Here is a 25,089-nt window from a genome sequence, read left to right as displayed (position 1 = left end):
TATTTCCCAAACTTATTCGATATTCAAGAGCGTGCAGCTCCTACTCAGACTTTGTAAAACGTCATCAGTGTCTGAGTAGAAAGTTGATGAACCAGGGATATGCCAAAGAACGTCTCGTCCATTTCTAAAAAAAAGTTCATCGGAAGGTATCAGGACCTTGTTGATAAATATTCCGTATCAACTTCTCAAATAATACACGATGGTCTTTGTGTATAGATTCTGCGTACTGATGTTGTTTATCATATTAACAACATGTTTTATTGTTCTTTCATTTGTCTTTGTTCTAGTATTAATATTACTTTTACTGTTGAATGGTTTTATGTGATATCAGTTTGACGTGGCTCGGTACTTATACATCTCGTCAATGTGTTTGTATTGGCTTTCATTTTTTTGTGGTTTGTTTTGTATATGCGACTTTTTGTATTTCTTTTCTTCTTATTACGTGACTCTGTAATTTAAAAGATCCCGTCAGTATTATATTGGTCTATTATATGTCATTATGATATATTTCTATTATGAATTACTATATACGTTAAACCTCAAACGTCAAAATCATTCAATCGCGTAGTGGTATTAACTATTTTTGGATCCTCATAAATTCTACCTATAACTTTTGGACTAGTTTTAATATCGGTCTATTTCTGTAATTTATTCTTACATACCTTTGATTTTTTAACCCTGTATTCTTACATTGCCTATGTAAATTTTAAAACTGTTTGTATGCACATTGAACGACAAATTTATGTCACGTATAAAATTTTCTGACTTCAGACTCTCAAATCAATTAATGTGTTCGTAGATAGAAGATGTTTTTGTGTTCGGTTAAATTGTCCCCTTTTAAAATTGGTATACGATGATGACTGATGTACCCATATTTTGACTATTTTATTAATTGTGACTGTTTATTTAACGCATCATGTAAATATAACGGAATTTGATGATACTGTTATTAAAGTGAGAGGGTTAGCGCTATAGAACCAGGTTGAAGGTAGCACAATACAAAGATTTTTTTACTTCCAATCACTAACATTTGAAATGCTGTAACTTTCTTATGAATGTATAGAAAATAATAAAAGAGGTACATATAGATCGATAAAGGATTAATCTTTTAAATGAATGTAATATTTTTATTATGCAATCATTATGTAATCAATTATTATGTAATTAGTGGCAAAATCTGGGTAAGGTCACTTGAATGAATTTAGCTCTTTCATCTCTTCAACTATACTGAAAATTTTAACGAAATCTTAGTCAACACATCATGGGCTTCAAAAGTGTGTCTCAGATTGTCTCTATGGTATTCTATTCTCTCATAAATCTCCAATTAGTGAAACATCCTAACCACATAAAAAAAGATAATGTTTAATTAGGTGTAAAATTTGTTCTATACATTCTATCTGAAATCTGAGACACCCTTTTGTAGATAATGGCCATAGGAACAACATATAATAAAATAAAGCCTCTACAGATACCTATGCAGAAGCTAATTTCATTTGAAAGTGGAAATTTGGTGAAAAATATTTTAGACACCGCTGACATTATAATTGGTTACATAATTGTTGCATAATGCTAACATTGCATTAATTTGAAAGAGTAACCTGTTAGCTATCCAAAACTACCACTTTTATAAATTTTCAAGCATTATTAAGAAAGTTACAGCATTTTAAAACTTGGTAGTTGGAGTTATAAAATCTTTGTATTGTGCTACCTTAACCCACCATTTTCTACATTTGAAAATGCCTGTACCAAGTCAGGAATATGACAGTTCTTGTCCATTCGTTTTTGATGCGTTTTGTTATTTGATTTTGCCATATGATTATGGACTTTCCTAATTGATTTTCCTCTGAGTTCAGTATTTTTGTGATTTTACCTTTTCGGAACATGGTTTATTCGTAACTGCATGGTGTTGAAATTGGGCAAATTTAAGTGGTTGTCATAATGTTTTTTCGCAATAATTTTTAGCATTTTTTAGTCCTTTGAACTGTTTTATATTTTGCCATGAAGAGCCTTCTCAAGCTTAATATACGGTATGGGTAATGCTCATTGTTTAAGGCCGTACGATAATCTGTAATTGCGTACATTCACATCATGTTTAGTCTCTCTTAACTTTGTCATTTGTCTCATTGTGAAGTATAACACATAACAATGTCATTATTCGGGTTGATTTTTTTTCCGAGTTATATATATTATATCAGGATTTGCAATTATTACAGGTCTCTCACAAATTCTGCGCTTTTAAGTGTTGTTTCTAATTTACATTGAACGGAAATACCCAACCAGTTGGTGATGATACCAAAACTGTTCCTATGATATCAATCACACATTTTCCGTGCTTTCCAACTGACGTGCTTTTATAAATTTCTTATTGATAGTAGTAGTCTGCAGTTTTTTGAATGAGTGTTTCAGATTTATAAAATATGTTCGAGATACCAACAGGTGGTCGGTTTACACGCACCTGAATGATCCCCACTACAATTTGTGGCTGTACAAAGTCAAGCTGTCGCAGCCATCTGGTGTTGGTTGTCTTCTGTATTTTAGAAAATCCGTATAAAGAAGCAAGTATCTAGAAAAGATATACTTATGTCGCCTATTGGAGAGCTCATTGTATTTTGCATTGAGGTGAATGCAGCACGAAGTGTAGTTGTTATAAGGATTAAGTAAAATGGGTTCCGTTTTAAGACTTTGCATTCAACAACAACCTGTTAATATTTGATTTATTCAATATTGTATGATTTCTGTTCAAGTGTACGAGAGAGGACGGTAAAAAAGACTGTATAGATTTTATCACAAGGCACTAGAATGATACTCACGGCAAATCATTGACAAGAAAATTAAGGCAAAAACAATAATTTTCAGTTAAAAGACGGTAATATTAATTTCATTTATAAATAATCCAAAATGTAGTACCCAATTACATATATATCTTATATATGATGTCGGGGATTCCATTAACCCGAATAATTTAGTCCCGCCTTTTAATCGATTTGTCCTAATTGCAAGGTTAATGAAGTTAACGGAGATAAACGGAATATATCGACTGAATTATTCGGGTGATGATTCGTTACGATGACTAAGTTAAACGACCATTTGTTCTCATTGTTAATTCATACTACTAGTTATCATAAAAATTCTCTTATACAAATTCTATTAAAAATGTCAAATACAAATATCTAGCGAATCAATTTCAGTCATAATTAATTTATAGAAGATTTCAAATGTAAATAAAATATTTATTGACAGGTTGTATGTATCCCCATGGGCACTAATTGTGCCCCTTTAATAGCAGACTTGTTTTTGTACTGTAACGAATAACAGTTTATGACTAAATTCAGTAAAGACCCGTCGAAATTGCTTTTAATTGATAAAATCAACAACACTTACCGTTATCTTGATGATATTTTTTCGTTAAATAATCAAGAATTTTCTCATATACTGCAGAAATCTACCCCAAGGAACTTACTTTTAATAAATCAAATGTATTCGGAAATAACTGTCCTTTTCTGGATTTAGATATTTCGGTTTTAAACGGGAAACTAAACACTAAAATTTACGACAAAAGATACGATTTTTCGTTCCCTATTGTTAATTTTCCATTTTTAGATGGTGATGTTCCTTTGGCACCATCTCACGGTGTTTATATTTCACAACTTGTTCGCTATGCCCGTGTCTGTTGTGACGTTTTTTTATTTTAACGAACGCAACCTATGTATTACTGGTAAATTATTAAACCAGGGATATCTTTACCATAAATTACTTAAAACCTTTAATAAATTTTTCCATAGATATAAAGATTTGGTTTTGAAGTTTGGTTGTACCTGTAGAAAACTTATTTCAAACGGGATAGCACATCCTCATTTTTACGGAAATGTTGTTAACCGTGCCCGGAAATTTAAAAATGATTCATGTAAACTTGTTGCTCCTTTAAATAAACTTATTCTAAAAGGTTACCTATTGAACACCGTTATAAGATCATTGAATATTGTTTTTATTGGTATAAATATTGATTTTGTTATCAGTAGATTAAAAGCTAACTAAATATTACTAGTATGTTATATACATATACATTTTCATGGATCTACAATCTGTCGATACCTGTAACTTGGCATTGCACAAGGTCATGTTTTTCTCTGGCTGTTTATGACGTCTTTACACTAAATCCATTGTATGTTGGATGTGTACGGATTGATTGTTTAGTCTTAGAGGCATGATTTTTTTATTAGTTGTTAGTGGCTTTGAACTAGCTGTCAGATAACTGCGAGTACTTTCAGATCTGTTCATTGTGTCTTTTTGTGTCGAGATGTATAAATACCCGGCCACGTCCACTTGTATTTTTAGCTCACCTGGCCCGAAGGGCCAAGTGAGCTTTTCCCATCACTTTGCGTCCGGCGTCCGTCGTCCGTCGTCCGTCGTCCGTCGTCGTTGTTAACTTTTACAAAAATCTTCTCCTCTGAAACTACAGGGCCAAATTGAACCAAACTTGGCCACAATCATCATTGGGGTATCTAGTTTAAAAAATGTGTGGCGTGACCCGGTCAACCAACCAAGATGGCCGCCACGGCTAAAAATAGAACATAGGGGTAAAATGCAGTTTTTGGCTTATAACTCAAAAAGCAAAGCATTTAGAGGAAATCTGACAGAGGGTAAAAATGTTTATCAGGTCAAGATCTATCTGCCCTGAAATTTTCAGATGAATCGGTCAACCCGTTGTTGGGTTGCTGCCCCTGAATTGGTAATTTTGTGGAAATTTTGCAGTTTTTGGTTATTATCTTGAATATTATTATAGATAGAGATAAACTGTAAACAGCAATAATGTTTTGCAAAGTAGGATTTACAAATAAGTCATCATGACCGAAATGGTCAGTTGACCCGTTTAGGAGTAATTGCCCTTTATAGTCAATTTTTAACCATTTTTCGTAAATCTTAGTTATCTTTTACAAAAATCTTCTCCTCTGAAACTACTGGGCCAAATTAATCCAGACTTGGCAATAATCATCTTTGGGGTATCTAGTTTTAAACATGTGTCCGGTGACCGGACTATCAAATCAAGATGGCCGCCACAGCTAAAAATAGAACATAGGGGTAAAATGCAGTTTTTGACTTATTACTCAAAAACCAAAGCATTTAGAGCAAATCCAACAAGGGGTAAAATTATTAATCAGATCAAGATCTATCTGCCCTATAATTTTCAGATGAATCTGACAACCCATTGTTGGGTTGCTGCCCCTGAATCGGTAATTTTAAGGAATTTTTGCTGTTTTTGGTTATTATCTTAAATTTTATTATAGATAGAGATAAACTGTAAACAGCAATTATGTTCAGCAAAGTAAGATTTACAAATAAGTCAACATGACCGAAATGTTCAATTGACCCCCTAAGGAGTTATTGTCCTTTATAGTCAATTTTTAACAATTTTCATAAAATTTGTAAATTTTTATTAACATTTTCCACTGAAACTACTGGGCCAAGTTCATTATAGATAGAGATAAATGTAAGCAGCAAGACTAGTAAAGTAAGATTTACAAACACATCACCATCACCAAAACACAATTTTGTCATGAATCCATCTGCTTCCTTTGTTTAATATTCACTTAGACCAAGGTGAGCGACACAGGCTCTTTGGAGCCTCTAGTTTGTCTATCTGATGAGTTAAGCCTTTTTCAACTGATTTTTATAGTTCGTTCTCATGTTGTACTGTTATACCACTAGCCCAGGTTAGGGGGAGGGTTGGGATTCCGCTAACATGTTTCACTTCGCCACATTATTTATGTATGCGCCTGTCCCAAGTCAGGAGCCTGTAATTCAGTGGTTGTCGTTTGTTTATGTGTTACATATTTGTTTTTCGTTCATTTTTTTACATAAATAAGGCCGTTAGTTTTCTCGTTTGAATTGTTTTACATTGTCTTATCGGGGCCTTTTATAGCTGACTATGCGGTATAGGCGTTGCTCATTGTTGAAGGCTGTACGATGACTTATAGTTGTTAATGTTTGTGTCATTTTGGTCTTTTGTGGATAGTTGTCTCATTGGCAATCATACCACATCTTCTTATTAATATTGCATGGCAAATAAAGTAGAAGACTAACCCGAAAGGAGAAAAGAAATACAAAACATTTGCATATTTAAAAAGTTTAGATCTTTGGTAAACACAAACTAATGAATTTGACACTATTTAATACGATCTCAACCTATGAATGTTTCGCTGCCGGGTATCATATGCTTTTTGTTGTCATACTTGTTTCGTCTGCATTCCATTAGCATTTTGATTAACTTAGTATTCTTCATTATTTTATTTGGATAAATCCTTAGTTTTGTGTGATTGTGTATGTTCACTTAATGGTTTCAAATGTTTTATTCACTTTCGTTTCAAATAGGCATCACTCTTCAAATGTATCCACTAATGCATGTATAAGGGCATGTATGTCATGTATGATTCTTGATTCAAACGATAAAAGTCACATTTTAAAAATGAATGTCAAATGCTGTAATGATTCAAGTCGTGTGAAAGTGTTTTTCCTCATAGAAAGTCTCTAATACGTTAGTTACACAGAAGCCACGTCTTGTCAGCCATACCATTAAGATTGTGACCAGTAATATAAATGACACAGCGCCTGTTATCCCACCAATAAGCTTGGCATTCGATGAATTTTCAGAAGTCACATCTTTATTGTTAAAACGAGTTGGGGCTCTTTCATACACTTGTGTTTTATTGTCACCTGGTTTGGAAGTTGCTGTAATTAATGGCGTTCCTGGATGATCACAGTTTTTCAAACATGGATTGCATCCATCTTGATGATCAGCCTCATAGCTAGAATTACTGTCGACTTAAATAAAATAACATATCAATAGACTGATTCAGTGACTTCATTGATATCATAATTTGATATTTTAATGTAAGGAAATATATTTCATGATTTGAATAATTGAACAAACAAAGGCAACAGTTGTATACAGCTTTTTAAAATTTATTAACAAAAACAAATCCCTTATGTCTGTAATCTCAACAAAGAGTACTCCTAAAATGTACGCGAACTAAAGTTAAAAAAAGAATGAAAACTGACGCCGAGAGCTGTTTTAATAAGTGTAGTCACAAAACGTTCCTTTTTCAAAAAGTGCGTCTGTTATTGATATTAAAATCAATATATCTCTTCCCCTTCGTCGTACAAAGTATAATGAAGTTGCAAAACTTTTTCTCGTATATCTTTGATAGAAAGATAATCTTAAATGGATAATTACATTTATTTCCAACAAGCCACGATAAGACGGTAAACTTCTTAAACAAGGTAAAAAGTTTTAAAAAGGTATAAAAGCATGCCAACATACTTCCACAACTATAAATCATCATTGCTGTAAAGGTTTACTAAAAGTATGTGTCGGTATGTGTTTCCAAAGGCTACGCATGCGGCATGTTAGTAACTGCTTGTAGCCCTTTGTTTATTTATGTGTCATTGTCAATTTGATTTGTTTCTTATGTTACATGTTCTGACATTGGAATCGGACGTCTTTTAAACTGAGTTTTACTGTGCGTATTGCCACATGTGTTTTTTTTTAATCTGGCCTTTGTTAGTCTTGTATGTTTTTTAATTTTAGTTTATTTATATGTTTTGGAGTTTAGTATGACGTCAATTTTCACTGAAACAGTACAAATTTCTATTTACGGCCCAGCGCCTGTGCAGTATTTTCTCAATGCATTGAAGACGCACTGGTGGATTTCGGTCGTTATCTGCTCTTTAGTCTGGTTGTTGTCTCTTTAACATATTCCTTCTTTCCATTCTAAATTTTAGTATATATATTTCAGTTAACATGATTTCAGGATTAAACAGAAAATCTACAAATAAGCAATCCGTTCATTTGTGAATGGTAATACATATATGCTATTTATTCTGATTTAACTTATCAATCCATGTCATCAATACGCATCCATTATATATCATTGCAACCGCTATAGAATTGTTTATGAGTTACAAATTGTATGTTTTATTTGCTTTGATGTAAATTTCAAGCATTTAGTTTGGAATAATTAATCAATGCTCTTCAACTTCGTAGTTTATTTGGCGTGTTTAACTTTTTTTTGGATTCGAGCGTCGCTTGCGAGTCTTTTGTAGACGAAACCGGCGTCAGGCGTAAATACTAAATTTCATCCTGGTTTCTATGATGAGTTTATTTACCTGATATGAAATAAGACCCGTCATCACCTGGGCCTGAACAGACGTCGCATATATTATCTGGAACTTCATTGGTAATATGGACTCTTTCTCCCCTCTCAGTTATATCTGAAATGTTGCTTGTTTTGTTATTATTGTCATAAAGACAACTCTTACCTTGGACAAAATAACTTTTAATAAAACAATGTACAAGTGTGAATTTGAATATCATAATTTTAATTTTCGGTGTACGGAAATAACATTGTTTGAAAAATTTATTGTTCAGAGTACGAGAAAGAGGTGAAAATGTATTTTCATACTTTTAAATAATTATAAACCAAGGCGGTACATATTGAAAATATGAGACGAGATATTACACAAACCAACCACATATTGAATTACAGAAATGCATAACAAATTGTGTCTACAGGTCATATCAAAACGAAAGTAAAATTTGAGAGTACTCGCAGTTAAAAGCCAAAACAAAAAATCATTCTTCAAAGACTAAAATCAATCAAAACACAACCAATGGATTTAGTGTCTTAACGCAATGGACAGTCAAAAAAGAATGATTTATGCATTGCCAATATTAAAGTATGTACGGGCGGTAGGATCATTAGTATTAATATATATCATGACAAATGTTAACAATAATCAAAGATCTAATTACAAAACTAATAGGATAACCTTTACTTGTAAGTGTGTTTAAAGGTTTGTTGAAAGGTCCGTTGAGTTTACATGGAATCTATGTCCCAAGAACATCGTATGATGGAGCAAACGGAACATAGGCGGAATAAAAAATGTCTCCTTTGTCTTAAATCTTATTATGGAGTTTCCTTTTAGAAATTGAAATGTCTAAATCAAGAAAAAAATAACTGCGGCTGTTTATGTTATTTTTATTTAAAGTATTACTAAGTTTCTTTGGGTAAATGCAATTTTTGGTAATTATGCCACAAGAAATAAAACCACATTATTGCCACATTTTCAATGATTTGACATACAAGTCTCCACCTAGAAAATGAATGGTTCACAATAAACATTTCAATGACTCTGATGAAAGAAAAAAAGGAAGAAAGAGGAAAACTTGAAGTAGCGAAGAGACACCCGAGAAAAGAATGACACAAGCACATTGAATATTTTTGGTGTATATAAAGTTGTTTTAATATGTAAAGCATTCTCACCAGCCATCAGGTTGTAGTATGTGACATTTTTCTCTGTTTTATCAAATTTCTGACAAAGATATGCCCTGTAATGTGTTCCAAAAATCGTATGGGTATCTTTTGATCTATAAAATATAAAAAAATAACAAAATTATAATTTCATAACTACCAAATCTATAATTGTTCTATTCCTGTAGGTAAAATCATTCCCAAAATTATAAACAATCTTAACTATAAACAATCCTCATTTTTTTACGGAGGGGCCTCGGTGGCCGAGTGGTCTAAGTAGCAACTACTGTAATCACTTGCCAGTCACTGAGGTTGTGAGTTCGAACCTCGCTCGTGAGGGTGCGCTCGAATCCAATCTTAATTGACTAGAATTGTCAGTTTTCCTATCGAATGTCGGTGGTTCTTTCCAGGCACTCCGTATCTTGGCATTTCTCTGACTGTTTATGACGTCTTTACACTAAATCCACGATATATATGTTGGATGTTTACTAATTGATAATTGATAATTCATTATTAAATGTTTAATTGTTTTATTAGTTGTGTTAGAAGCTTTGAACTAGCTGTCAGTAACTGTGAGTACTCTGAGATCAGTAGTTATTTCCTTTTTGTTGTTTGAATATACAAATATCCGGACATGTCCACCCAGTTTTTATTAGATGTATTTCTAATTGTAACAATCTAATGAGTTAAGCCTTTTTTTTAACTTATTTTTATAGTTCGTTTCGACTGAGGCCTACGGTCACCTATAATATAAACTAATTTTCCGATTAGAAATAACTCACAAGTTAAAAAAAAATACTAGTAATAAAAACAAATATTTTGCCTTTATCTCTATATTTAGTTTCATTTCATTTACGTATATTCTTATCTACAGATAAACACATTTCCAATGTAAATTTTTTTTTTTATATATTTTTAGTACTGGTGTAAACTAAAATGAGACATACATTGAAATAATGTTATACCGTTATTTTAATTACCTAGAAGCCACAAAAGTTTCGTTTTTGAACTGTAGGAAACATTCCCATTCTGTAATGATGTCTGAATATAAACGATAGCTCCACCCTGTCATGGTGGTGACGCTGAAGGTTAACTGACCACTCTGATCATTCCAAACTTTATTCTGTATCCAATCAGGATACTCACAAATTGCTGAAAAACACAAAGATTTATTTGAACATTTTTATTGTCGAGTCTGAAACCTTGTCACTGAAAGCTCAACATATAAATAGTGATCTGGCGGCAGCGGCGTTAGTTCACTTCTTTAAAAAAAAAAAAAGCTTTATAAGTTAGAAAGTAAAACACCAGACACAAGTTGTTTCCTTTTTTGTAAAACACATGAATGTTTCATACTTAGACTATATATGCCTTATGTTACAAGGTTTATGTCTGTCACATTTCAATTGACCTTGACCTCATTTTTATGGTTCAGTAACTACTTGAAAAACGTTCAGTTTTTCGTTTGATAAAAAGTTAAATCACAAAATCCTGAACTTCGACAAAAATTAAATCGCAAAGACCCTAATTAAATGTCAAAATCAAATGAGACAACACAACACAGCAAACGAATTGACAACAACTGTCAGGCTCCCGAAACAGGAATCTTCAAATTCAGAATAAGGTCGATTTAACCTGGGGTTTTTTTTAGCGCGAAACCTCTCACTTATATGACAATCGCATCAAATTCCGTTATATTTACAACGATTTGTGAACAAAACGACATAATATATTACGGTCAAAATATAGGTACAGCAGTTATTTTTCTCATATTATGAGTAATACGATAACTATATCTTATATGTGCGTACCTTGCAAGGTTCTCATGTTCGTCATACAGTTTTCACATGACATTGGCCTCATTTCATGAATCAGTGAACAAGGTTAAATTTTGGTGGTCAAGTCGATATCTCAGAAATTATAAGCAATAGGGCAAGTAAATTTAGTGTATGAAAGGATTGTAAGGTGTATATGTCCAACTGGCAGGTGTCATCTGACCTTGGCCTCTTTTTCATGGTTGAAAGGTTATATTTAAGTTTTTGTGTTTTGGTCTGGGTCTTTTTATTACTGTATGCAATAGGTGTACTATATCTGGTGTATGCAATGATTCCACAGTGTACATGTCGATCTGGCATGCTTCATCTGACCTTGACTTCAAGTTCATGGTTCAGTGGTCAAGGTTAAGTTTTTGAGTTTTGGTCCTTTTTTGATATGATATGTAATAAGTCGCCTATATTAGGTATATGGCATTTTTTATGATATACATGCTAGTCTCGCATGTTAGCTTGACCTCATTTTTACGGTTCATTGTGCTTTGGTCTGTTTGATCTTAAACTATAAGCAATAGGTCACCTATGTGTTTTCTATTAAAGGATTGTAAGCTGTATAATCTATCTGGCAGGTATCATCTGACCTTGACCTCATTTTGATGGTTCATTGGTCAATGTTAAGTTTTCATGATTAAGTTTGTTTCTTAGATATAATAAACAAAGAGTCAACTATCTTTAATGCATAAATTTATTATAAGGTGTACATGTCTGTCTTGCATGGTTTATCTGACCTTCATTTTTTTTTTACATAAATAAGACCGTTAGTTTTCTCGTTTAAATTGTTTTATATTGCCTTATCGGGGCCTTTTATAGCTGAATATGCGGCTAAAGGCCGAACGGTGACCTATAGTTGTTAATGTCTGTGTCATTTTGGTATTTTGTGGATAGTTGTCTCATTGGCAATCATACCACAACTTCTTTTTTATATTGACCTCATTCTTATGGTACATTAGTATTTTTTTCTTTTTCTAAGCAACTGTAACGTGTTGTTTTCTTTTCGTTAATCTGACCTTGACCTCCTTTTCTTGGCTCATGAAGTTATCTGATTGAAGAAATCGTTTTTAAACCTTATCCCAAAGAAATAATTTAAGATATGTAACTACACATTTTATATTTTATACATGCAAATACTTGTAAAAAAACGTTAAACCATCCCGAAATCTCTCTTTCTTGAATAGAATTACAAACAAATGTGGAATCTAAGTAAACATGAATACGTGAAATAAATTAATTTAATGTGAAATTGAAATGAATCATTTTTTTTAAACAAATTCCGATAGGACGACTGTGATAGTATTTGATATGTTGAAACAAAATGTAAAAAGTAAAATCACAAAAAAAAGGCCGAGAAACATTCAAAACGGAAGGCCTTAATCAAAACTCAGACACATTAAATGAATTGATATCAACTGTCATATTCCTGGCTAGGTACATGCATTTTCTTATGTAGAAAATGTTGGACTTCATCGGTTTTATAGCAAGTCAAACCTCTCACTGACTTGTATGACAGTCGCATAAAATTCTATTAATTTTACAAAAATGTGTGAACAGAATCAAAATGTAGTTGGAAACCAAGAAAATGTGAACATATAAATGATCATAAATCATTTAAGTTTTTAAAAACATCCTCGTTCAAATGAGGGAAAGTATGGACATTTTAAGTGGGGGTCCTTCATGTCGGCTTCACTAAGTGTCAGACTAGTTCTCTAACTTTCCTTATAAATTCTAAGTCAGTAATCTGCGGATCTATTATGGTAAAGAGGTATACTATTGAAACTGATATCAAAATCTTTTTATAAGTGGCACATGCTACATGTACATATGTGGCACGTGTTGTGTTGCTTATGTAAGTAAAAACTGGGTAAAATTAGGTAGATCACATCAATGCGGAAAGGTACTGGATTGTAGTTACGACAATAGAAACATATACGATCAACACAATCGTGATAGCGTCCGTTTAATTTGTAAAAGGATGATTTCAAATTTACCCCTTGGAACTCTTGGTTCAATTACTTCCTTGTAAGCAGCTATCTTTCTCAAGGAAATAACTAAAGGAAATACAGCCCTGGGATATCGTATCAACTGGTAGATGTCTTATAAACAAACAAAAAAACATCTAATATGTGAGGAAATTGGTGTAAATTTCAAAAATGATGTATAATATCCTCAAGGGTCAGTGCATCATCTCTACTTACTTTTATATTTCTTGAATTGTCTTATATTATACATCGTCACGTATATGCCGCTCTGTTTTTCTTTCATTTGAATAAAACAACATGTTTACTAAGAATGTGCAGATTGCGTCAACATACTAATATGTTAATGTTCAAAAGGGCAAACGGATAAGAAACCTCTTTTGGTAATATTCATTCTATATAATGAAATATTCACAGCAACCATTTTCGACATAATTATCGAAAGTGAAGATACACATCACCAAGAAAACCACTTGGAAAAGTGAAGAAACAAAAATCGCTTACTAAAGCAAAGAATAACGGGTGGAAGAATTCAATAAAGAAAAAGAAAAAAAAATATTGACTATAAATACAAGATGTTCCCTTCATAGACCTTTATATATTATAAGACATAAAGAAATAAAAAGAATGTTCATTATCAATAACTTACCATTACAATATATGATAAATAACTTCAAAACAAACAATCTAAATAAATCCTTCATTTCTGTTTCTTCATCTTAGCAACATATACACGCAACTGTCCTTTCTGTATGTGTATTGTATGCGATCTTACTCTTTATCGATCAATATTTTTGTCGATATGAGATCCAATGACGCAGTGAAAATACAATAGAATGAAAGGTTTTTAAAAATTTTACTTTTGAAAATCATTGACTGTTTAGTAAGTACATTGTACAAATGTTCATTCAATTAATGTTATATTTCTTTTCAAACTCATTGAAAAATATTTAAATACAAACTTAGAGATGCATAACGACCAATACATGTCATATAATACATGCATTGGATATGGAATACATGTCACTATTGGATTATTATTCTTTATAAAGATTCAAGATTCAATAGTTTATCATAGTCTCACCACATATATACAAGTATAAACACAATATAATATAAGTCCACATTTTAAAATTTAGAATTCATATGTAATTTTTAAAAGAACTAAGAAAGACCCTCATATACAATTATAAAATATCAGTGACAGAATTAAAACATAAAATTGGGAATGGAAATGGGGAATGTGTCAAAGAGACAACAACTCGACTATAGAAAAAACAACAGCAGAAGGTCAACAACAGGTCTTCAATGTAGCGAGAAATTCCCGCACCCGGAGGCGTCCTTGGCTTCAGTTGGCCCCTAAACAAATAAATACTAGTTCAGTGATAATGAACGCCATACTAATTTCCATATTGTACACAAGAAACTAAAATTAAAATAATACATGACTAACAAAGGCCAGAGGCTCCTGACTTGGGACAGGCGCAAAAATGCGGCGAGGTTAAACATGTTTATGAGATCTCAACCCCCCTTTATACCTCTAGCCATTGTAGAAAAGTAAATGCATTACAATAGTTTTGTTATTTCCACAAAAAATATAAGAGAGATATCACCATGCACATTCAATGATAGAAATTGATGCATGTACATAAAAAAAATAACAATGCAATACTTTTTCAACAGTATAAGATAATATGTATTTTAGCTATGGGTGTCTTACATATAATGTAATATGACAGTTAAAATGAAATTACAGTTTGCTGGGGGGGGGGTTCAGAGTAGAATTTTATAAAATGTTTGATAATTTATCAGTAGTCAACAGACCAATGCATTTGGCGCGTTAATCTTATTCTTTCATTGTCCACCTAATATTGTTATAACTCAAAAATATATTGTCTTGTTTTAATAATTTTTGTAACATTTTAAGAAATTATTTCTTCAAATCTTCCCTATCAAATCCCTTTAGTTGAAATCAGATAATAATTCCGATTAAGATATGGAAAAATAATTAAGAGTCAATTTATGTGAATTTTTTTTTTAGTTTCTTAATGTTTTATGTTGTTTCTTTGTCAAAACATATTCAGTGAAAAAAAATGTAAATACATATTGACTTCTTTGTTTTTTCTGTCGTTTCTTAATTTGTAAAAGTATATTCAGTTTGTTGATATTTATAGCTTTTGTTTGAAAGTAGATATCTTGTTTGCTGATGATTTTATGTTGTTTATTTATAAAGGCATATTAAGATTTTGATGTTTTTGTGTTGTTTCTTTGTAAACACAGTCATATTCAATGTGATGATTTGGTCGGTCGTTTATCTACAATCATCACAGTTTTTATTTTATAAAACATTATTATTAATTATCTTTAAAAACAAAATGTGTGCATTAATCCACTAATAAAAGTAATTCTATATACGGATATTTACTCTCATAACATAAGATCTCTTCAAAATTTTACCTTAAAGTTAGGGAAACGTAGTTTATATTATTAGTTGCGATTTGCTTAATGTCTGTGTCATTTGGTCCCTTGTTGAAAGCTGTCTGATTGGCAACCATACCACATCTTGGTTTTTTGAACTAGCTTTCAATAACTGCGAGTTCTTTAGATCTTTGATAGGTACTTTGTGTCTTTTTTTCTTTTTGTTAGTTTTCTTCTTCTTCTTTTTTTTGAAGAACCATACGATGACCTAGAGCTAACCGAAATATATGAGTTTTTTTCTCTCGAAAAACTGTACGATGGACTATAGCTTACCAAAGTACATGGGTTTTGTGTTCATTGTCGTAGAACCGTACGATCACCAATTATAAAAAGTTGCTTTAATCATTATCCAAATTATTTTGACCATGTTAAACATTTGAAACATTGTCAATAATTCCACATCTCCTTGTTCTTATAGGCGATTTGAGGGGGGGGGGGGGGGGGCTGGGGTCTGCCGCTATCTTTTGTTTTGATGATTAACTACAAAATTAATTATTAAGAAATGATACTATTAACTAGAAATCGTAAGTGGGACGGGAAATGCCCAAGATATAAATAGAAAAACATTAATTTCTCGCGCGAACACATTTTACACAAAACTGATATCAAGGTAAGTTTTCCTAAACTTTCAATTATTGTTTCTCAGTGGGTTTTTTCAAACTTCTGTTTGTTGGTATTGAATAAAATCAAATAACTACAATCATCGATAATGAAAAAAATAAACTTCTATACAAATACAAATACAAATATTTTATTGGCCCAAACACAATTACAATAATTGGCAATGGCCCATACAACTGTTATACAAATAGTAATAATGCATAGAATATCAATAGGCATATTTCGAACAATATCATCGAACGATATCAATATCATCAACAGTAAATGATTAAAAAAAGATATATCAATTACATAGTTGGTCAAACAAAATAAGTATTAAAAATAACGACAATATTAATATGTAATATTATTTATTATGAACAATGATTATTAGCAATTTTATAGAGTTTGTTCTGCTTTACGCAGGTTCAAACTGTCTGAGATGAAAGAGGAAGTTAATTTTAGGATTGTGTATGAATTATTATTTAATAAAAAGATTATATTATTTTCATGTTTTTGAAATTTTGTAGAATCAACAATTATATTTGAAACTTTATGGTAAAATATGTCCCTCTTAGTTGAGTATTTTTCACAATGTAAAAGAAAATGTTTTTCATTTTCAATTTGACCAGAATTACATACAGAGCAGTATCTCTCATTTCTGGGAATATTTAGATGTCTCCCTCTTTCAATCATCAGTGTATGAGCGCTTATACGGATCTTACATATTGCAGCTCTGTCACTTCTGTTTTTTAATATATCAACATAGGGTGGTCTTCTGCCCATTATGTAGACACTTTTGAAAAGGTCTAACTTTTTGGATTCAAATATATTTGCATTTTGAACTTGCAAACATTGGTCATTAATTCTTTGTTTAATAGAATTTAAATTACCTTTAACATAATTAAAGTTATTGATGATATAAGACATTCCAAGTTCATTCAAAAGACTCTTGACCTTTATGACCCAAGGGTTTGAATCTACAGATTTAGTGAATATATCATATGCCAAAGAATTTTCCGAAGAAACTATATGGTTCAGGTAGTTGAGTATTGAATATAATATTTTATTTTTTAAGGGAATTCTATTAAGTTCAGCTCGACATCCATCATTAGATGCCTTACAGTGAACCCCTAATATGTCTTTGATAAATTTAACATGAAGTTTTTCAAATGGATCAGAGTCTTTAAAATGTGAATCCACCCCCCAAATTTCACTACAATATGTAAGAATGGGAGTAACTAAACAATCAAACAATTTTTCAAGAAGTCTACATGGGTTGTTGAGACCTATAGTTTTCTTTATTTTATAGTATGCCTTCCTGGCCTTTTCCATTAGAGTATTCACAGCAAGGCAAAAATTGCCATTATACTTTAAAACAATACCCAAGTAACAATAATTTGCTACCGTTTCAAGATATGCATCATCATAAGTAAAATGGTTTAACAATGTCTTGCCATTAGAATTAAATATCATAATTTTTGATTTATCAGTATTAACTTGTAGTTTCCATGTTGAACAATATTCATGTAAAATATCAAGAGATTTTTGTAGACCCTCTTTGCTTTCAGATAGTAAAACAATATCATCTGCATATAAAAGAATGTTCAAAGAGGTATCCCCAATAGCAACTGGATCCGTATGTTTGTTATCAAGATTACCTACTAGATCATTTATAAAATAGTTAAAAAGAAGGGGACTCAATACGTCACCTTGTTTAACACCCCTTTCTGATAGGAATGGAGGACTCAACCCATTAGAGAATTTTATTCTACTTACTGTATCAGTATACATTGAATAAATAACATTAAACATTTTTTGGGGGATATTATGTTTTATGAGTTTAGAAAATAAACCTAGTCGCCATACAGTATCAAATGCCTTTTTTAAGTCTATGAAGGCAGCAAAAACTTTTTTCTTTTTTTGTCTATATTGATCAGCTATGGTCTTAAGAGTGAATATGTGGTCAGCTGTACGACTTTTCTCTTTAAAACCTATTTGATTTTTACTTATTAAATTTTTGATATCCATAAATTTTACTAAACGTTTATATAAAACTTTATTAAAAAGTTTACCCAGGTTGGAACTAATAGATATACCTCTATAGTTCCCTGGATCAAATTTGTCCCCTTTCTTATGCAAGAGAACAAGTAAGCTCTCATTCCATATTCTCGGAAATTGACCAGATTCGAATATGCTATTAAAGAGTTTATGAAGTGGTTTTATTAGGATGGGGATTGCATTTTTCAACATTTCATTTGAAATCATGTCGGCTGATGTACTTTTGCCATTTTTAATTAAACGAATAGCTGTTACTATCTCTTCAATTGTTATCTCTGAACTCAAGTGAGTTAAGTCATCTGTAACATGTGATAAATTAAACTTTTCTTTTAGAGAGTCAAAATCTTTAATAATTTTAGAGTAAAAACTATTGTGATTTATGTCACAGCTATTCAATTTTTTATAAAACTGGATGAAATCTTCTTGTGGTAAAGATTCATTTTCTTTGTTATTACTTTTTTGTCTACTTAATTTATTCAAAATGTTCCAAAACATCTTTGGGTCTTTCTCACATTTATAAAGTTCTGAAAATATATCTTTTTTGTATTTATTTTCTTCATATTTACATTGACGTCTAAGTCTAGATCTGAAAGAATAAAATTTATGTCTGTATTCAGAATTATAGGGATGTTTATTAACTAACTTTGCATAATTTTTTACTGTAACGCCAAGTTCACGGCAAGATTCAGAGTACCAAGGTCGTCTTTTTGACCTATTTTGATTTTTATTTCTGACTGGGACTTTCTTTACTAGTTTTGCAGACTTCAAAGCATTTTCATATAGTATATTATTAAAAGAATTTACTGCTGATTCAGAGTCTTTGAAAGTTGATTTCAAAAACTGTTCAAATTTGTTTTTACTCTCTATACTATTACTATTTAATGTGTAGAGATTTATTGCTTCAGGTGTCCATATAAATTTATTTGGGATAGGATCCAACTGATATTGGGGTGTATTTTGAGGCATAATAAAACCTATTAATAAAGAACAACTAATTATACAATGATTTGACAAAGAAGTAAAGTCATGTACTTCAAAATAACCAACTATATGTAATAATTCTTTAGACACAAGCATATAATCTACAACACTACATCCATTGTATGTAATACAAGTGTGTTTACCATGTAAATCACCTATGGTTCTCACAGTTTCAGATTATAAGCTTTATTGAAACTTGGACAAATGATGTTGATGTTAATGAAATAAGTATCCCAGGTTTCTGCTTTGTTGACAGTAATAATAGAAAAAAACATCATAAAGCCAGACGCAATTCTGGTGGAATAAATATTTTTGCTAAAAATTCCATTTCAAAAGGAATAAAAAAATTACCAAAATATCACACTGATATCCTTTGGATCAAAATTGACCATAATTTTTTCAAATTAGATAAGGACATATATATTGCTACAGTATATATGTCTCCAGAAAGTTCTAGCACGAACATTACCGGGTTAGAACCCATTTATGACAAGCTACTAGCTGATGTTGTTAAATACTCTAATTTAGGGCACATTATAGTCCAAGGCGATTTCAATGCCTATACTAATACAAAACCAGATTTTATTGCCTTTGATAATTCTTGTACTTCAAATCAAGATGATTTACAATATATTTCTGATCAAAATATACCAAGGAATAACCTTGACACCAAACTTAAAAGACCTGACGTATTATTTATTTATTCAATTTATATTAAAAGGATTCAGATATCATGACACTGCATTGTGTACTGAGAATTTCACATTTTAGAGTTAGTTAACTTACATAATAAAAGACACGATGGCACTTATTTTGACTGACGTACTCCATTAGATAACAACAAGCACAAGTGGAATCATAATTTGAATATATAGATTTTCTGAAATTTAGCACAACAAAGATGGATATTCTAATTTTCGTTATATGATAGATATATATATATTTATTAGTTACAATATCCAGGTGTTTTTTTTAGTTCTGTGAACTCTGTGTGAACTCACTAGCCGCTGTGATCTAATTATAAAAAAAGAATTTATAAGGGATATTTATAGAAAAAGGTAAGCCATCTTCTATTAATAGTTTCACGATTGCAGGGATTTTCTTACCATCTTTTACCGATTGTTACTCTCTTTTTTCTACTCTTATAACCTTTGTTTTTATAAATACATAGTAATCAAAATAATATCAATATAAACTAAAGAGTATTTGGTTGGATTTCAATTGAAACGGCTATGTACAACCTACTGACCTATAAATAGACTTTTTAAAAGTGAAACAAAGGTTTTTAGAAAATGTCACTTCTCTGAAAATTCGTGTTGTGGTTTCACGGATGCAGCTTACAGTACGCACTCGCGGCAGTTTACATTTTAAAATTCGAAAAACATTTTAATAGTAACCACTGTTTCGCAAGAAAGTTCCTTTAATTTACATAGTCCACATTTTATAGCACTGAACAGTAAAGATATGGCATATCTGTATGTATGGTCACCAAACGATGACAGCTGGGGACATGCTTCACTGTTATTGGAAATAAGCCAGGTTTATATCAGCTGGTGGCCTAAAGACGACAAATCAAAATATAAAAAGAAGAAAAAGAAGGTAACGAATTCGATTGTGTAAAAAGAAGATGTGGTATGAATTTCTATTAAGACAACTCTCAACAGAAGCCCATACCGCAAAGTCAGCTACATGTATAAAAGGCCCTGAAATCCCCCCAAAAAATGATTTCAAACGAGAAACTAACTAACGACCAAATTAATGTACAATAAAATGAACAAATATGGAACACGTACATCAACAAACGGCAACCACTAAATTTATACAGACTCCTGACTTGGGACAGGTACATACATACAGAATATGGCAGGGTTAAACATGCAAGAAGGATCACAAACCTCCCCTAACCTGTGATATTATCATTTTTGCTAAAGAAAACTGAACATCTTATTGTTATCAGCTCCGAAAGCTCTCATTTTGACTTTGAAATATTTAAAGGTGGCCTTTAATGTAATCGGTAATGTAAGCAAAACATTATAGAGATAAACTTCGTGATATTACCCCCCCCCCTTTCCCCACGCAGTGTTTGGTGTGTTCGCGTTGCATCTTGTGTACTATGATTTGACTCTTTTTCATTTTAAGCCATGGAGTTGACAGTTTATTTTCGATGAGTTTGACTGTTTTTCTGGTACCTTTCGCCCCACTTTTACACTAATTCCTATTTGTTTGGATATATACAAAATGTTCTTGGTCCATTGAAATACTTTTCGGCCTTGCATTCGACAGACGATGTTTTCAAAACTACTCGTGTAGCCTTTCCATTGTAATCTGGTTCAAGCGAAATATACATGAATTGAATGCAGTGGTTCCAAGAAAGTTGCAATTAAAGACAACAATTGCAAATTAATGTTTTAGTTGAAAATTATAAGGATAAAGCACATGTTTTCTATATGGTTATTGTCGTATTCACAAACTTGCCGAGCACTAATGAACACAAACTTACGTCTTTTGGCCGAAAAGCTCAAAAATAAAATAAGACTTAACACCACCATTGGGATGATACACATATGAGTCAATATTTAATACGTATATTACATGTAATTGGAAGTACGTTTGTCAGATTTTAATACTTGTCTGGACTTAAAGTGTAATTATAAGTTTGATATATATGTAACACTCAGAAACGTGTCCTTCCCCCCACACGTGTCCGATTTCCCCAAACGTGTCCACATTGACGTCACTGAACTGCAAAACATGTCTAGTTAAAACCATGCCAACGCGTGTTTTTTTTATAAACGCACAAACGTGTCCATTTCTCAACAAACCTCCAAACGTGTCCAATCCCAAAAAAACGTGTCCATGTCAAGCTTCTATTCCATTAACGTATACTAATTTAACAATTTCATTAAAAATATAGATAAGGTAATTTTTTTAAACCGGCCGAAAAAACGGGTAAAAGTGGGGGCGTCCTTTTGACTATGTCGTATGTAAAGTGTAAGCAAACATGTTTAGTAACGTTAAACTGTACAGTAAACGGATGAAAGTGTCCCTTTCTTTGAACATTAAAATTTGTATGTTCTCTCTAAATATTGTAAAACACCGGCAACTGGACGATCAACAGTCTAAAGTAAATTTATACAGTACAAATGTAAAAAAAACCAACTTGAAACCTATGTTCCCTCTAAATATGCATGAAATACTTGCAACTGGACAATACGCAATCATCAGTTTAAAGATAATTTAAACAGTATAGAACAGTAAAATCATTATAACATGTATGTTCTCTCAATATGCATGAAATACTTGCAACTTGAAATACGCAAGTTAATTTATACAGCAAATGTTAAACTATTTCGCTCTAAATATGCATAGAGTTTTGCAACTGGACAATACGCTATCAACAGTATAGAAAGTGAATGTATACAGTACAAATTAAATTTGCAATTACGGTAACCCCTTATAACCGGCATTAATCACATAACATTCCTATCAATAAAAAGAATCTATAAAACAAATGCATGGAATATTTGGCACTGGACGTTATGTCTCTTGATCGTGTGTCTTTATTAATGCTGGAAACCTAAAATCTATAAAGAAAAAACCACGGATAACCAGTTTATGATTCGATGAGTTTTTGAAATACACACACATTCAAAGGAAGAATTATTAACAAAAGATAAAAAAAAAAAAATGCTGCTTAACGCCCGCCAGACAATATTCGGATTAATATAAAAAAACATCATCGGAGTTTATAAGTACAAAATAATTTACGAAGTCACCGATTATTTCAGCTCTATAATTATGTGCAGGTTCGCTCTCAATGAGTTTGAAATACTTGCAACTGAACAATAAGCAATTTCAGTCAAAAATTAATTAACAATTACAGATTAGGTTTGGATTATTAATATTCATTAAAAACCTACATTAAATGAACTAATAAAAGCTAATAAATGAAAACTTTGTCACCTGTGTGTCCCCATCATAAAATTGCCGTAAACGTTACCTGCGATTTTATTTAGGAGATACATGTATTAACGCTAAAAGACACGAGACGTTCTGGCGTTAAATATTGGACACGTTTTGGCGAATAACATTTATTGGACACGTTTGGGGGTTATGAAATCGGACACGTTTGGGGAATATTGTACATTTCAGACACGTTTTGGGAGAAAAGACACGTTTGGGAGACTCGGACACGTTTGGGGGGAAGGACACGTTTGGGAGTGTTACATATATATTGTACGGACACTTGTCAAACTGTTTATTATAAAAGGCATAATTTTGATATGTATAGATTTCTTTGTTTTGGTTCAAATTGGTCGTCAGTTTTTTCAATGTTTGACAAAGTATCCATTATTATATTTTTTGTGTGCAATAGGTAGACGCTAAAGACGAGTTACCTGATAGTTATGACGAGGATGTCGACGATTACAATGGTAGAGAAGCAACTCACAAGTTTTATATCAACGAAAACAAAATCAAGGCGAACACTGTCGAGGAATGGTGGAGACGAACAAAAGGGAGAGGAGGCTATCATCTTTTTGGTCGCAATTGTTGTGATGTTGTTTACGCTGCATTGGAAGTTGGAGGTTGCTACGATTGGGTTCATCCGGGAGTTAAAGTAGTTTCCACTCCGAGGCACATGATTCGCTATGGCCAAGCCTTAGAGAACGCAGAAGAAAAAGACGGAAATCCATTCCGAGGTTTTGTAATCCGATAATGTGAAATTAAACAAACTGTTTAAATAAAAAAAAAACTTTTATGTTGAACATGTCGAAGCGTAATTGTTAGTTTCACTTTCTAAACTTTATGATTGATGCTGAGCTATTGTCCTACCCAAGACAAATTTGGACAATCTCTCTTGCTTAAAATACGATACAAAATTAATTCAGGTTACAAATATTAGTGTTTGTATGTTGTTTCAATAGGGCATTGTAATTATAGTCTAGTCTTTTTTTGAAATTAAAGAAAGTTTGACAGAAAGATTTGGTTTCTTACATTTTCTTTCCTCCTAATAACTTTTTAAAGTACTTTTTAACCTTCAACAAATAAACGGAGGCATAAGTTACTGATTCACATAATCATTGTTTGTTTTGGCTGTATGACAGCATATTCCAATTAAACCATTTCCTAATTCTGATACCTTTTTTTGTACTGAAAGACCCCGTTCACACTGGCAATTTTTTTTTATCGATCTAATTTAAATCTATCTAAATAAAACCAGTTAGCGTTCACATCATCTTTAATCATAACGATCTTTATCGATCTTATCTGAACCACTGCGTTCACACTACAATTAAAAACGCAATCGATCTAACCTTTTATTTTATCCGTAAAACTGTAAACATTGTGTATAAATAGAACTGATTTACCAAATTCATGAGTTGATACTCTGATATACACACTTGAAAACAAAAATTGGATAAAGTTATTGATTTTCTTGAATCACGAGTTAAAATTTTATACTCAGTGGTGTTATTGCAGTTTTCTTAATTTTGAAAAGAAATTCCGTAGCTGCAACGAAGTTACAACACGACGCCAAAAATACTGCGGTTCCTGCAAAGAAAAAATTCAACGTAAGAAAAGAAGACAAAGATTTCGCAAATCTATGCTATGGCGAAGACAATATGTTTTCAGTTTGTTTTAAAGGTCTTTCTAACCAAAAAATATGGGGTAAACAACTAACCTCTCTATACATGCGCATACGTTATTTTCGATTCAACCGTACTAGTTTAAACCGATCTCGTTTCACATTTAAAGTAAGATCGGTTAACTTTAGATCGATTCAAACTAAACTACCTCTTTTGGTGTTTTGGTTTAGACCGATTGAAGATCGATTCAAAGCTTTCAGATTAGCCCTTA

General features: G+C 31.9%; 2 protein-coding genes across 3 annotated transcripts; one reads left to right on the top strand and one right to left on the bottom strand.

The window, feature by feature from the left end:
* Positions 1-6,149: 6,149 nt before the first annotated feature.
* LOC134696269 (uncharacterized) lies at positions 6,150-14,104 on the bottom strand. Its single transcript, XM_063557967.1, has 5 exons — positions 13,760-14,104; positions 10,289-10,460; positions 9,321-9,424; positions 8,164-8,268; positions 6,150-6,819 (listed from the first exon to the last, which is right to left on the bottom strand). Exons 1-5 carry the CDS (start codon positions 13,812-13,814, stop codon positions 6,488-6,490), a joined length of 768 nt encoding a protein of 255 aa, XP_063414037.1. The 5' UTR covers positions 13,815-14,104; the 3' UTR covers positions 6,150-6,487.
* A 2,032-nt stretch (positions 14,105-16,136) lies between these two features.
* LOC134696270 (uncharacterized) lies at positions 16,137-24,199 on the top strand. Of its 2 annotated transcripts, XM_063557968.1 has the most exons (4): positions 16,137-16,198; positions 20,207-20,288; positions 20,678-20,829; positions 23,606-24,198. In XM_063557968.1, the coding sequence occupies exons 3-4, from the start codon at positions 20,695-20,697 to the stop codon at positions 23,945-23,947; spliced, it is 477 nt and encodes a 158-aa protein (XP_063414038.1). In that variant the 5' UTR covers positions 16,137-16,198; positions 20,207-20,288; positions 20,678-20,694; the 3' UTR covers positions 23,948-24,198. The 2 variants fall into 2 exon arrangements, with proteins under 2 accessions (XP_063414038.1, XP_063414039.1); XM_063557969.1 differs by lacking the exon at positions 20,207-20,288 and having other exon boundaries at positions 16,149-16,198; positions 23,606-24,199.
* Positions 24,200-25,089: the final 890 nt, after the last annotated feature.

The sequence above is a fragment of the Mytilus trossulus genome, chromosome 14, assembly GCF_036588685.1.
Source record: "Mytilus trossulus isolate FHL-02 chromosome 14, PNRI_Mtr1.1.1.hap1, whole genome shotgun sequence".
Taxonomy (NCBI): Eukaryota; Metazoa; Mollusca; class Bivalvia; order Mytilida; family Mytilidae; genus Mytilus; species Mytilus trossulus.
This window is presented reverse-complemented; position numbering and strand designations above follow the sequence as displayed.